Below are 13,597 nucleotides of genomic sequence, written 5' to 3'. Positions count from 1 at the left end.
CATCTGATTATCTTAATAATATTTGATTTTTTCTAATAAAGTTGGGTTTTAGTTTTTGAAATATGAGTATTAACGTTTAAAATGCATCTGATTTTACTAATAACATTTGGTTATTTAATAAACTTGGGTATTAGTTTGAAGAAATACTAATAAAGTTTGGTTTTAGTTTTCAGATATAAGAACCTTTATGCATACCCTAATTCTCACAATACTTTTCAAAAGGCATTATTATAGCATTTCCATCATAGGGCTGTCGTATCATCACTAGGTTAAGTTACAGTTAGTCAACTACTTTTAAGTTAGATTCATTTAGGTTAGGTTACAGTAAACAACCCGAGTACCTGCAGTCAAATAGCTTCATTCATATTTAAAAAAGTAAAGATATTGACACATTTTCATTACCAAATCTGCTGCCCTCTTATCACCTATAGTTATAGATGACAGCACACCAACTGAAGCACAAGGATCTAATGACAGAAACATGCAAAAAGTTAGGTTCATTAAGGTTCACTTATCGTTACGCCTCGACAAGTGAACCTAAATAAACCTAAATTTTTACTTATCTCGCACTACGCTCTTGTGCTTGTGCTGGTGTGCAGCACAGGGGTGTTCATATTTCTGAAAACTAAAACCATACTTTATTAAAAAATCAAATATTATTAATAAAATCACATTTATTTTAAACGTGGGTGTTAATATTTCTAAAAACTAAAACCCCATTTTATTGAAAAATATCAAACATTATTAATAAAATCATATGTATTTTAAACGTGGGTCTTCTTACTTTTGAAAAACCGAAACCCAACTTTATTACAAAATAAAGTATTATTAAGAAAATCAGATATATTTTAAACGTGGATGTTCATATTTCTGAAAACTAAAACCCAACTTTATTAGAAAATCAAATATCATTAATAAAATAACATTTATTTTAAACGTGGGTCTTCTTATTTCTGAAAACTAAATCCCAACTTTTTAAAAAATCAACTATTATTAATAAAATCATTCGTATTTTCAACGTGGATGTTCTTATTTCAGAAAACTAAAACCAAATTTTATTAAAAATCAAATCTTATAAATAAAATTAGATGTATTTTAAACGTAGATGTTCTTAATTCTAAAAACAAAAACCTAATTTATTAAAGAATTAATAAAATCAGATGTATTTTAAACGTGAATGTTCTTATTTCTGAAAACTAAAATCCAACTTTATTAAAACATCATATATTATTAATAAAATCAGATGTATTTTAAACATGGATATTATTATATCTGAAAAATAAAACCCTACTTTATTAGAAAATAAAACATTAGTATTAAAATGTGATGTATTTTAACTGGGATTTTCTTATTTCTGGAAACTAGAGCCGGATTTTATTAAAAATCAAATGTTATTAATAAAATCAAATGTATTTTACGTGGGTGTTCTTATTTCTGAAAACTAAAAACCCAACTTTATCTTTAAAAAATCAAGTATTAATAATATAATCAGATGTATTTTAGACGTGGAAGCTCTTATTTCCGAAAACAAAACCCAACTTTATAAAAAAAATCAAATATTATTAATAAGATCTTATGTATTTTAAACGTGGTTGTTCGTATTTCTGGAAATAAAAACCCAACTTTATTAAAAATATCAAATTTTATTGATAAAATTATATATATTTTAAACGTGGATGTTCATATTTCAGAAAACTAAAGCCCAACTCTATAGAAAAAAATTAAATATTATTAATTAAATCAGATGTATTTTAAACAGGGATGATCATATTTCTGAAAAGTAAAACCCAAATTTAATAGAAAATCAAGTAATAATAATAAAATCACATGTATTTTAAAAGTAGTAGTTCTTATTCTTGAAAACTAAAATCCAAACCTTATTTAGAAAAATCAAATATTATTGATAAAATTACGTGTATTTTAAACGTGGATGTTCATATTTTTTAAATAAAAAGCCAAATTAAAAAAAAATCAAATGTTATTAATAAATTCAGATGTATTTTAGATGTGGATATTCATATATCTGAAAACCAAGACCCAACTTTATTTAAAAAAAGTAAAGTATTATTAATAAAATCAGATGTATTTCAGACGTGGATATTCTTATTTTCAAAACTTAAAACCCACGTTTATTTAAAAATCATATAATAGTAGTAAAATTTTATGTATTTTAAGCGTGGTTGTTCGTATTTCTTGAAACAAATCCCCTAATTTATCTGAAAATCAAATGTTATTAATAAAATCAGATGTATTTTAAACGGGGATGCTCATATTTCTAAAAACAATACTTTATTAACAAAACAACATTATTAATAAAATTGCATGTATTTTAAACGGGAATGTTCATATCTCTGAAAACTATAACCCAAATTTATTAGAAAATCAAATATTATAAATAAAATCAGATGTATTTTAAACGTAGACGTTCTTATTTCTGAAAACAAAAACCCAACTTTAAAAAAAATCAAGTATTATTAATAAAATCAGATATATTTAAAACGGTGATGTATACTAATATTTGAAAAATCAAATATTATTAATAAAATCATATATATTTTAAACGTGGATCTTCGCATCTCTTGAAACTAAAACCCAAACTTTACTATAAAAATAACATGTTATGAATAAATTCAGGTTTGTTTTAAAGGGATATGTTCATAATTCCTGATATTAAAACCCAACTTTATTAAAAATCAAATGTTATTAATAAAAGCTTATGTATTTTAAACGTGAGTGTTCATATTTCTGAAAACTTAACTATATTAAAAAATGAAATATCATTAATAAAATTGGATGTATTTTAAATGTGGACGTTCTTATTTCTGAAAACTATAACCCAACTTTATTTAAAATCAAATATTATTAATAATATAAGATTTATTTTTGACGTGGATGTTCTTATGTCTGAAAATTAAAACCCAACTTTATTAAAAATCAAATATTTTTAATAAAATCAGATGTATTTTAAACATGGATGTTCTTATTTCTATAAAATAACATCCAACTTTATTAGAGAACTAAATAATATAAATAAAACCAGATGTATTTTAAACGTGGACGTTCTTATATATGAAAACTAAAACCCAAATTTATTTAAAACATCAAGTATTATTAATAAAATTAGATGTATTTTAAACGGGGATGTTCATGTTTCTGAAAATTAAACTCAACTTTATTAAAAAAATCAAATATTATTAATAGAATCACATGTCTTTTAAATTTGAACGATATTGTTTCTGAAAACTAAAACCAAACTTTATTAAAAATCAGGTATTTTTAATAAAACCAGATGTATTTTAAACGTGGATGTTCATATATTTAGAAACTAAAACTCAAACTTTATCAAAAAATCATATATTATTAATAAAATATGATGTATTTTAAACGAGGGTGTTCGTATTTCTTGAAACTTAAAACTAACTTTATTAAAAAATAAAATGTTATCAATAAAATCACGAGTTTTACAAACGTTGGTGTTACTTGGACTATCTGTCTTGGCTTTTCTCTGTCTACAATTACCCAGCCCAGTCATGATGCAACCTATTGCCCAAAATACTTGATAAATTCAATTTATGATATCATGATATAGCGCTTTAATTATATTTACAATTTTGGTCGGAATTCCATAATGAACTAAAATCTTCCACTTGGTTCCGCAATGTATCGAGTCGAAGGCTTTGAGATAATGTATAAATACTATAAGTAGCTGAACTTGCCATTCATTGGATTCATCTAGCAGGACTCTCAGGCTAAATTTCAGGTCACAACATGATCTATTCTGGTGGAATCTGTGCTGCTCATCCCTTAGAACTGTCTCCGCTTTACTCTGAATCCTGTTAAGAATTATTTGGCACAGGACTTTGCTGCCAACAGACTGTAAAGCAATACCTCTTCAATTATCACACTTAGTCTTTTGTCCTTTTTTGAAGAGTTTTGCAATTATTGCCTTCGACCATTCACTAGGGACTCTTTCTTCATCCCAAACACGGGAAAGAAGTTCAAATATGGGTTCGACTAGGGCGCTTCTTCCGTACTTCAGTAATTCTGGTGATATGCCATCATTGCCTCCAGCCTTTCCGTTTTCCAAGTCCTTAGGGCCTCCTTGACTTCACTAAGCGCGAGAGGTCCGGAACATATTCCGAGATTGAACAGTGGTTCTTCAGGGATTTTCAAAGTAGTTGTGTCCGGCATTTGATTTAGTACCTCTCTAAAATGCTGCTTCCAGCGTCTGACTATGTCATCAGTCTGGGTTAATAAGATGCCATCTTTGCTTTCAATTCTGGTGATATGCCATCATTGCCTGCAGCCTTTCCGTTTTCCAAGTCTTTAGGGCCTCCTTGACTTCACTAAGCATGAGAGGTCCGGAACATATTCCGAGATTGAACAGTGGTTCTTCAGGGATATTTAAAGTAGTTGTGTCCGGCATTTGATTTAGTACCTCGCTAAAATGCTCCTTCCAGCGTCGGACTATGTCATCAGTCTCGGTTAATAAGATGCCATCTTTGCTTTCAACTTGGGTCGATGACGCCTTTGAAATATCCACTAACTGCTTCGTTATGGCATACACAATACGGCTATCTCCCCGTCTAGCGTTTGCCTCAGCCTGTTCGGCCATAGTTTCGAGAAATATCCTCTTATCATCCCTGGTTGCTGCTTTGACTTGCTTATGGAGACGCTAAAATCAGACGTCCGTATATTACGGACGTGTTATGTTTTTGTTCTTCTGAATTTTAATTTCTTGAAGTCGTATTCAATTGTTGTTTAATCTAATCTTGAACATCTCTTCTCTTTCGTCCGGTATATAGTGCTAGGTTTCCTAGATCAACTTCAAAGGTGATAGACAATTCCTGTTATTTTTCATCACTGGAGGTGATGAAAAAAGGCTGGGCATTGAAGAGCGGGCACAAGGCTGGGCCAAGGGTACAAGGTGAATGCGAAGGCTGGGCACAAGACTGTGCCAAAGAAGAGCGGAACTCTGCTATTTTTCGCATAGCAGACATAGAGAGTGCTGCACAAGATAGATTTTTGTTCTTTTTAAGTTTTGTATAATAAAAAAAGACTAGAACATTATTTTGGAAAAATATTCTTCAATAAAAATAATGACGCCTTATAGATTCAGAAATATATATAGTGTATTTAGATACAGTGTATATAGTTTCAGCAGAGTGATTAAAAAGCAAAAATCAGTTTCAGCTAATGAAGGATGAAATACATACGATGAGCTCCTCCTGATAGTTTGAAAAAGTTTTTTTTTTATCTCGGGACCATTGCTAGAAACACTCCGAGTTGTAATAAGAGCTAAAATAGAACTAAAAATAAGAGCCAGAACAGAGCTAAAAATTAAGCTAAAATAAAGGTAAAAATAAGCTCTAAACAACCTAAGAAAGGCTAGCTTTTCTTAGAAGGTGTGTTCGTCTTTGGGAACTATCAAATAGTCAGTTTTTGAATTTTCATGGACAAAATCATTGTCAAGTTTATCACATTGTTTTGCTTACACTAGTCCAGCACCAAAAAAACATTACCCATGTGGCATACTATTTTTACTGGATTGGAGTCAGGGTAATTGACTTGGCGCTGTAAGCATAACCGGAGTTGACCCAGCTTTAAATGGGTATCAGGAGGCATCTGGGGTAGGTGAACAGGAAGGGTTTGTGAAATCACAAGAAGGCTGCCCCCCCCCTCGCATTGCAAATCCTGGCTGACAGGCCATGAAACAATGATCAGCACCAAAAGTAGGGCCTGTAAAATCCAAAGCGGTATTTTTATCTTCTTTACCTTTAAAAAGGATGGAAGATCTAGTTTTAAGTCAATTAGACATTTTACAAATCTTCAAAATTCTTCACAGGATCCAAATATATATTTCAGATAAGAATTCTCAAAATTTCGAAATGAGTTAAAAATCGATTTTTTGGTTTATTCAAAGTAAGGAAATCGGGTGCTAACACTACTGACGTCATAACACTACATCCTATGACGTCATAGGATGAGGCCAAATTATTTTACTCAGTGCGTCATTGAAAATTGTTTGTGATGACGTAGTTTGACTACATAAATGGATTATTTAGTACAGTGGACTCATTCTAGAAAATGTATTGTCTTAGCAACATAACAACAATCTTCCAAAATTGGTTTCACAGCCTCCTGCAAAAATTAAGAAGTATATCAGGATTTAATAGTGATTTACCGTGTTTTGTAGAAACAAGTGAAAAATCCAAAGAATCTACAGATGCTATACAAATGCCAAAGATCTTTACAGATGCTATACCTAAGAATGGTGATTTTGAGCATAGGAATGACGCAAGATTAATTGAAAATATGCACAACTACGAGAAAAAGCTCTGTGCAGACTTCATACCCATTCAAAAGACCGAAGGAAGTAATGCTACGCACCGAATTTTTTGCCAATATGATGATCATTTGAATAAAAGAACTGAAAAGCATGTCTATGACAAACTGAAAAGTCTTTTCTACATAAACAGTATGCTCAGTAAAGTGAAAGAAGTGATGATTGGACTTAATTGTGTGGTTTTCTCTATGTCAGCTATGATACATTGCTATAAGAATAAGGTAGCGGTAGGAATGAACTATATTATTGACCGTGTTAGAGCTGTGATTTTTCAAGCTAAACGTAATGATTTTCTTCTATCCAGTGTTAGCCATGCTTCCAGGAGCAGCTGTAAACTGGTAAAGAATTTAAAGACAAGTATGGAGATGTTTAATGATGATTACTGCTTGAGCGAGACAATTCTAGGAGAGGGACGAAATGGAGAAGTCTTCCTTGCAAGTGAAAGGCAATGCAACGGAAAAAAAGTTGCTGTAAAAGTTGTGAAACAAGAAGAAGATGCCACGATTCAAGATGAAATAAACGAAATGGTTGTTCCAGCAGAAATTTATTACCTGGAAAAAGTCAAAAATATAGAAGGCTGCCAAAAATGTATTGCCTATTATGTTGACGAAAAAAATGCTGTTATTGTTACTGAATACCGAGAAAATACGATTGGTTTACACCTTTTAATTTACCATATAATGATCCCCCTTAAAGAACAGATAAAGCGAGATGAAATAAGTAAACACGGGTTGAGTGAATTTGAATTATTTGAAATATTCCAACAAAGAGTATTGAGTGAATGTGAAGTACTTAAAATATTCCAACAAATAGTATCCATAGTTGCAAAAATAGAAGAGTGTGGAATCGCTCATTGCTCATAGGAATCGCTCATGGAGATCTAAAACCAGATAATATACTTATAGATTGTAATTTGAAAGTAACAATAATTGATTTTGATGCCTCCATAAACATGGAAGAGGAGGGATTTAGAACATTGTTTAACCGTATTCATCCTCCTTTCGAAATGAACAGCCATCACCAAAGAATGAAAGAAAAGTACAATACTCATGACTATGAATTCATTACAGAAAGTGACAAAAAAATCTTGAATGAAATCAGTAGACTCAATAAAATAGGTCCAGTAACCACATGGAGTTTGGGATCAATATTGACAGAACTTTCATTTATTGAACCAGAAACATTTTGGGAGAGCACACACTTGAAGGCCTTGGAAAGCAAAATATCTGCATCCTCCATTTCACCACTGGCTAAAAAGTTATTGTTTATTTGTCTGAACCAAGATCCAAACAAAAGGCCGAATACCAAAGAAATTTTGGAATATTTTCAATTAAATCTACCGTATATTGAAAATAATAAAACAGGAATTTCAGAAAGTAAAAGATTTTGTGTAAAGCGGACTGGAAATTCTAAAGTCAAGATTAGGTTCTTAAAACGTGGATAGGCTGTTGATGTTTTAAAATAGGTAGGTTGTAGATGTTTTAAGTTAGGTAGGTTGTTTGTTTTAAAATAGGTAGGTTGCTGATGTTCTAAACTAGGTAGGCTATTGACGTCTTGAAATAGGTAGGTTGTTGATGTTTTAAACTAGGTAGGTTGTTGATGTTTGAAACTATGTAGACTGTAGATGTTTTAAACTAGGTATGCTGTTGATGTTTTAAACTAGGTAGGCTGTTGATGTTTTAAACTAGGTAGATTTTATATGTTTTCAACTAGGTAGGTTGTTGATGTTTTAAACTAGGTAGGTTAATGATGTTTTAAACTAGGTAGGTTGTATATGTTTTAAACTAGGTAGGCTGTTGATTTTTCAAACTAGGTAGGTTGTTGATGTTTTAAAATAGGTAGGTTGATTATTTTTTAAACTAAGAAGGTTGTTGATGTTTTAAACTAGGTAGGTTGTTAAAGTTTTAAACTAGGTATGTTGCTAATGTTTTAACTAGGTCGGTTGCTGATATTTTAAACTAGGTAGGTTGTTGATGTTTTAAACTATGTAGGCTGTCAATATTTCGAAGTAGGTTGGTTGTTGATATTTTAATGTAGGTAGGTTGTTGATGTTTTAAACTGCGTAGTTTTATTGACGTTCTAAACTAGCTAGGTTGTTGATTTTTTAAACTAGATAGGCTGTTGATGTTCCAAACTAGGTAGGTTGTATATGTTTTCAAATAAGTAGGTTGTTGATGTTTTAAACTAGGTAGGTTGTTGATGTATTAATTTAGGTAGGTTGTTTACGTTTTAAAGTGGGTAGTCGTTGATTTTGTAAGTAGGTAGGTTTAAACTACGTATGTTAGGTTAGGTTATCAAATAAATTATCAACTTGATCGAAAGTACTATCAGTTTTTATAGAGAATTATTAAAAAAAAAATGTTTAAGCATTTTAATAATGTTATATCTTATGCTCATGTTTTATAGATGTGACAATATTATCTGTTATAGTTGCTAGAATAGTCGTGTTATAGTTATTAGTATTATTGTGTAATAGTTGTTAGCATTATTTATGTTGTATTTTTAGTACTATGATTTATATGATTGTTGTTAGTATTTAGATGTGTTATAGTGCTTAGAATTTTTATATATTATAGTCATTAGTGTTAATTATGTTATAGTTGTAAGCACTAAATTATATTATAGTTTTGCTATTTTTATGGGTTGTATCTCTTAGCAATTTCGTTAAAAGGATTTTTGATGATAAATAACGAACTCTTGCAAAGCCGGGTTGGAGCTGTGGCTAGCAACCTAGTAAGAGATGATCACGTCCAATACTAAGAAATACAAAAAATAACTCGTAAAACTAGAGTCAGATAAAAAAAAAGAAGTACACTATTAGAACCACCTAATCCAACCTCCTATACATGAAACCAACTCTCCCTGGGATTGAATAACAGAGAAAATCTATTGGCTTGAACAACAAGAACATTTGCTTCAACTATATACGGCATATATGGCCTCTTTTTCTCTGAAAATTTTAGTAAAAGACGATGAAAATTAATATTAACAGACAATCATAAGAAGAGCAAACCATTACATGTTGAACTTGGTTAAAAAATCGATTCTTTGGGGTTCGTCTCTTACTATTTCAAAGAAGGAAAAGCCGTAGGCCTTTTATTGTTTTTAATCTGGGTTTTCATAGTAAAGAACAAACTCTAGGCCAATAGTAACTAAAATATTAAATAAAAATGCAATTTTGGACAAATACTAAATCATCCTATGCATTAGAGCTGCAAGATAGTTCAGCAAAAGATTTGAAAAAAAATAAGTCGTAAAGAAGAAAATTAAATCGGGATGTTTCATACTAATGCTATGGTTCGCTCTTCACTATACCTCCTAATAGATTGTTACAACCGGTGCAACCATGAATAAATTTCTTCGATTATTAATTCACGAATAAGTTTTCGTGGATAATACACAAGGAGTATTACTCTGACACCATAAATATATTTGCAGCTTGCAGAATAACATTAGCGATTCTGTACTAATGTAAATATAGCTAATGTTATAATATTGCATTTACTTTCACGCCATATATAGTTACAACCTAAGATTATGACGTAATTTATCAATCTTGTGCATGTCAATACAGTGTTTCGTAAAAAATCGATTTTATTTTTAAAACTATTTTTGTGAATTGCAAAAGGGTTTTAAATACATCAAATTCCTTTAAAATGAGCCATTAAACATCTCTCTATGTTTTACCAGTGCGCCGCAAATTCCGGAGGAAAAAAAGAAAAAAAAAGTTAAAATAGTTTTTTTTTACCTATAAAACTATAAAGGTTTACCTATAAAGCGTTTTAAATATCCAAATATTGAGCTAATAAAGATGAATCCTAAACAAAAATTTGCAAGGATATTGGTAGTGTGAGTCAACTCAAAATTCTCTAAAGGAATCAACATCAGACACGTTTGATAACGATGTTTACTTGCTTCAACGTTTGGATCTGATTCTGACTTTCAAGACAAAAAAAAACCACTTAATAAGTTATTGTATCCTCAGAAATTAAGAAGTTTTACATAAAAATTAAAGGATTTCATCAGATTAAACAGTCAGCACCAGCGGTCCTTGGTTTCTTCAAGTAGCTATTTGGAGCTGGTTCAATAGTGGCTGAGCTTAAATAGTCACGCCCCTAACACCCATCCCAAACCAAATGATCGGCAAAACAAGGACTTCAACCCTTTGCAAGAAACTTTGTACAACGCTTTTCGATAGTTTCAAACTAATTGACTAATGACTAATTGACTAATTTAATAATGACTCCAATGGTATACTTTCTGTTAAGATTCTTAGGGCACTTTTTTTCTATTTGAATAAAATTATCTTGACTTTCTGATATCTATTACTTGTCTTATATTTCCTACCCTTGCATAAATTCAATAATAGTCGTGTTAAATTTCCTAACTTGTTATTTAGAACATTGTTTATTTTCCTATGAATGATTATTTTCGCATGCTTGTTCCAAATTGGTGACAAACACAGTGCTTCATTCTATTGTAGTAATAACAATTAAAAACATAATATAATCTTTGGTTCGAGCTTCGAAAGGACAATAGTAGACATTGGACAGACACGTAGCAACAGAATTGACACAGTTAAAAATGAATAGATGTAGTGACAGTAAACAGATGGACAGTAAAGGCCACAAATTTTCACCAAATCTTTGCTTAATTCTTCAATTCTTCAACAGGATTTCTTAGCAACAAAACTGTACCTGTACACGGCCAAAACTCCTCCAAAAAAGTATCCACCCAGTCTTTCGAAAAATGTCCAAGTTTTATTCCAAGCGGAGGGGAGAGGGGGAAATGACAACATAGATTGTATTCCCCCCCTAAATTTTCAAAAACATCTTTGTTTGGATTTTCATGGAAAAAAATGACCTTCCCCGCTAGATATTGAAAAAACTATTTTGGAGATTTATTACCTTTATTAATCCACTTAAAACCACTTCGCATATTGTTCCCTAAGAAAAATATAAAGATTAAGTATGCTTATATTTTTGATAGTTATTATAAATTTTAATTCAGCACAAAACAAGAATTATTTAATGTATATACTATTTTCAAGATTCTATTTTAAAAGTTTCATAACGTATTTTCAAGATTCTATTTTTAAAATTTCACAACGTATGGGTGAAGGTCGATCTTTATTCTCCATCCGATTCTTTGTCTAAATATGTTTAAGGTGCTTTTTATATACAGTTTCTTCTATACCCTTGTTGAATATTACAACAATTACTTTTTGTTAGTATTAATTAAAACAACTTTTTCCAAAAAATAAGTTTTTCAATGAAAAGTATGGTTATATTTTTAATAGTTATTATAAATTTAAATTCAGCACAAAACAAGAATTGTTTAATGTATATACTATTTTCAAGATTCTATTTTTAAAGTTAAGCAAACTCCATTAAGCCAAAAATGAGTAAAAATAAAATTAAATAATCTATCAAGCGTGAAACTACCACAAATCAGCATCAATAAATAAATGAAACCCAAAACGAACAGAAATTACAATAAATAACCGAGTCAAGCTCAAAACGAGCAAAAATTAACATAAGTTGGGCTCAAAACCCCTATACTTTCCCAAGGCTAGAACATGATTTGCACTTCACTTAAAAAAATATAAATGTTTTTACTTTTATAACTTGTTAAATCTAATAATATTAACATTTTTATTGCTAAATAGCAGTATATATATATTAAACTGACAATGCCTATTTATTTGTATTTTTTTAGTAAAGTGCAAATTATATTCTGGCCTTGGGAAAGCATAGGGGTTTGAGCCCAACTTATGTTAATTTCTGCTCGTTTTGAGTTTGACTCGGTTATTTATGGTAGTTTCTGTTTGTTTTTGGTTTCATTTATTTATCGATGCTGATTTGTGGTAGTTTCACACTTGGTAGAATGTTTGATTTGTTTTTTTGCTCATTTTTTGTTTAATGGCGTTCTTTACTTTTCTTTAAAAAACTTTTTTTTTAAAGTTTTTTTAATTAAGTTCTGTTTGTTTTATATTGACATAATCTTTTAAGAAAAAATAAAATAATGCTTTAATTTTTTTCGTTTGTTAAGAATCTATAGTTTGGCCTGCTATTTGTATGCTGGAGAAATTTCTTTTGGCAATTTCTAACAACATACACCCTCTTAAAAATCTAGACACAAGCAGTATTGTTTAATATAGTTTCATACCTCCTGTAGTTGACCTGAAATGGAAAACTTGATACCGTTCACAAGAAAATCTGTTTACTTTCTTTGCTAGCTTAGATAAACTTCCGCTATTTTGATTTGGTTGCATTTTAAGAGCTGAAGCAGCCCTGAAAGTTTGAACATAATACAGTCAGTCATTCTTGGGATACTGCTGAGATGTCTTATTGGGAATTAACATTAACACAGTGTATTTTGATTTAATTTTATGGCAACATTTAGTTTTTAAGAATAAAGTCAAATGGGAGGGGGGGCGGGGTAGGGGGATTAGTTTCCCTCCAATCACTTTCGACCATTAAAAAGAGCATTATCCCTTTCTATTTCGATCGAAGAAGCCCTTTTCAAAATTCCTACGACAACTCCTTCGATACAAAGTTTCCTGGTCTAAACAACAACAACAACAACAAAAAACTAATAAATTATACCCATATTGATCTTTAGTATAAAAATGTCAAGCTTTCCAATCACTTTTGACTATTAAAAAGGGCACTAGGCCTTTTGATTTCCAATCGAATGAGCCCTTTTTGAGTTTCTACGACAACACTTCCTATAAGCACCTTATATGCCACCAGGGTATAAATTACAACCCTCAATTTCCAGAAGTTCCAACTACGTTAAACAAAATGGCTATCTCACAATTTTGATTGGATTGGAGGGCGTAAGAGGGGCGTTAGTCTTTCTCCAATTACTTTCAAATATTAAAAAAGTCACTAGCCCTTTGAATTTCCAATAAAATGAGCCTCGGGGAAATAATACTCTTTGACTCCTCCTCTCCTCCCCCAACCCAACTAAACAATAAATGAACATTCTAAGGATAACACATTTTTTTACAGGGAACTTAAAGGAATTCAACACTCATGCTCTATGATTCATCATGCTTCCTTTCATATGCCGACAATCACCTCTATCAACACACAAGAAAATTTTTCTCTATTAACATTCACAAGCATATACTCACTCCCAGATAAATCACCTTATCCGTGTCTACAATACTGGTTAAAACAAATACATCGCAAAGAAGTACGAAATTCCTCAAGAACCTTCTTACCTTTTACATCCGCCGGAAGC

General features: G+C 30.8%; 1 protein-coding gene across 1 annotated transcript; it reads left to right on the top strand.

Moving 5' to 3' along the window:
• Positions 1 to 6,087: 6,087 nt before the first annotated feature.
• LOC148953525 (uncharacterized) lies at positions 6,088 to 7,790 on the top strand. Its single transcript, XM_089087997.1, is given in 2 exon segments — positions 6,088 to 7,206; positions 7,209 to 7,790. Coding segments are annotated over 2 exon segments (1,701 nt in total).
• The last annotated feature ends 5,807 nt before the right edge of the window (positions 7,791 to 13,597 follow it).

The sequence above is a fragment of the Artemia sp. Qi Xiang Cuo genome, chromosome 4 (assembly GCF_049724085.1).
Source record: "Artemia sp. Qi Xiang Cuo chromosome 4, ASM4972408v1, whole genome shotgun sequence".
NCBI classification, from domain to species: domain Eukaryota; kingdom Metazoa; phylum Arthropoda; class Branchiopoda; order Anostraca; family Artemiidae; genus Artemia; species Artemia sp. Qi Xiang Cuo.
Note: the sequence above shows the minus strand (reverse complement) of the source record. Positions and strands in the feature narration are given on the sequence as shown.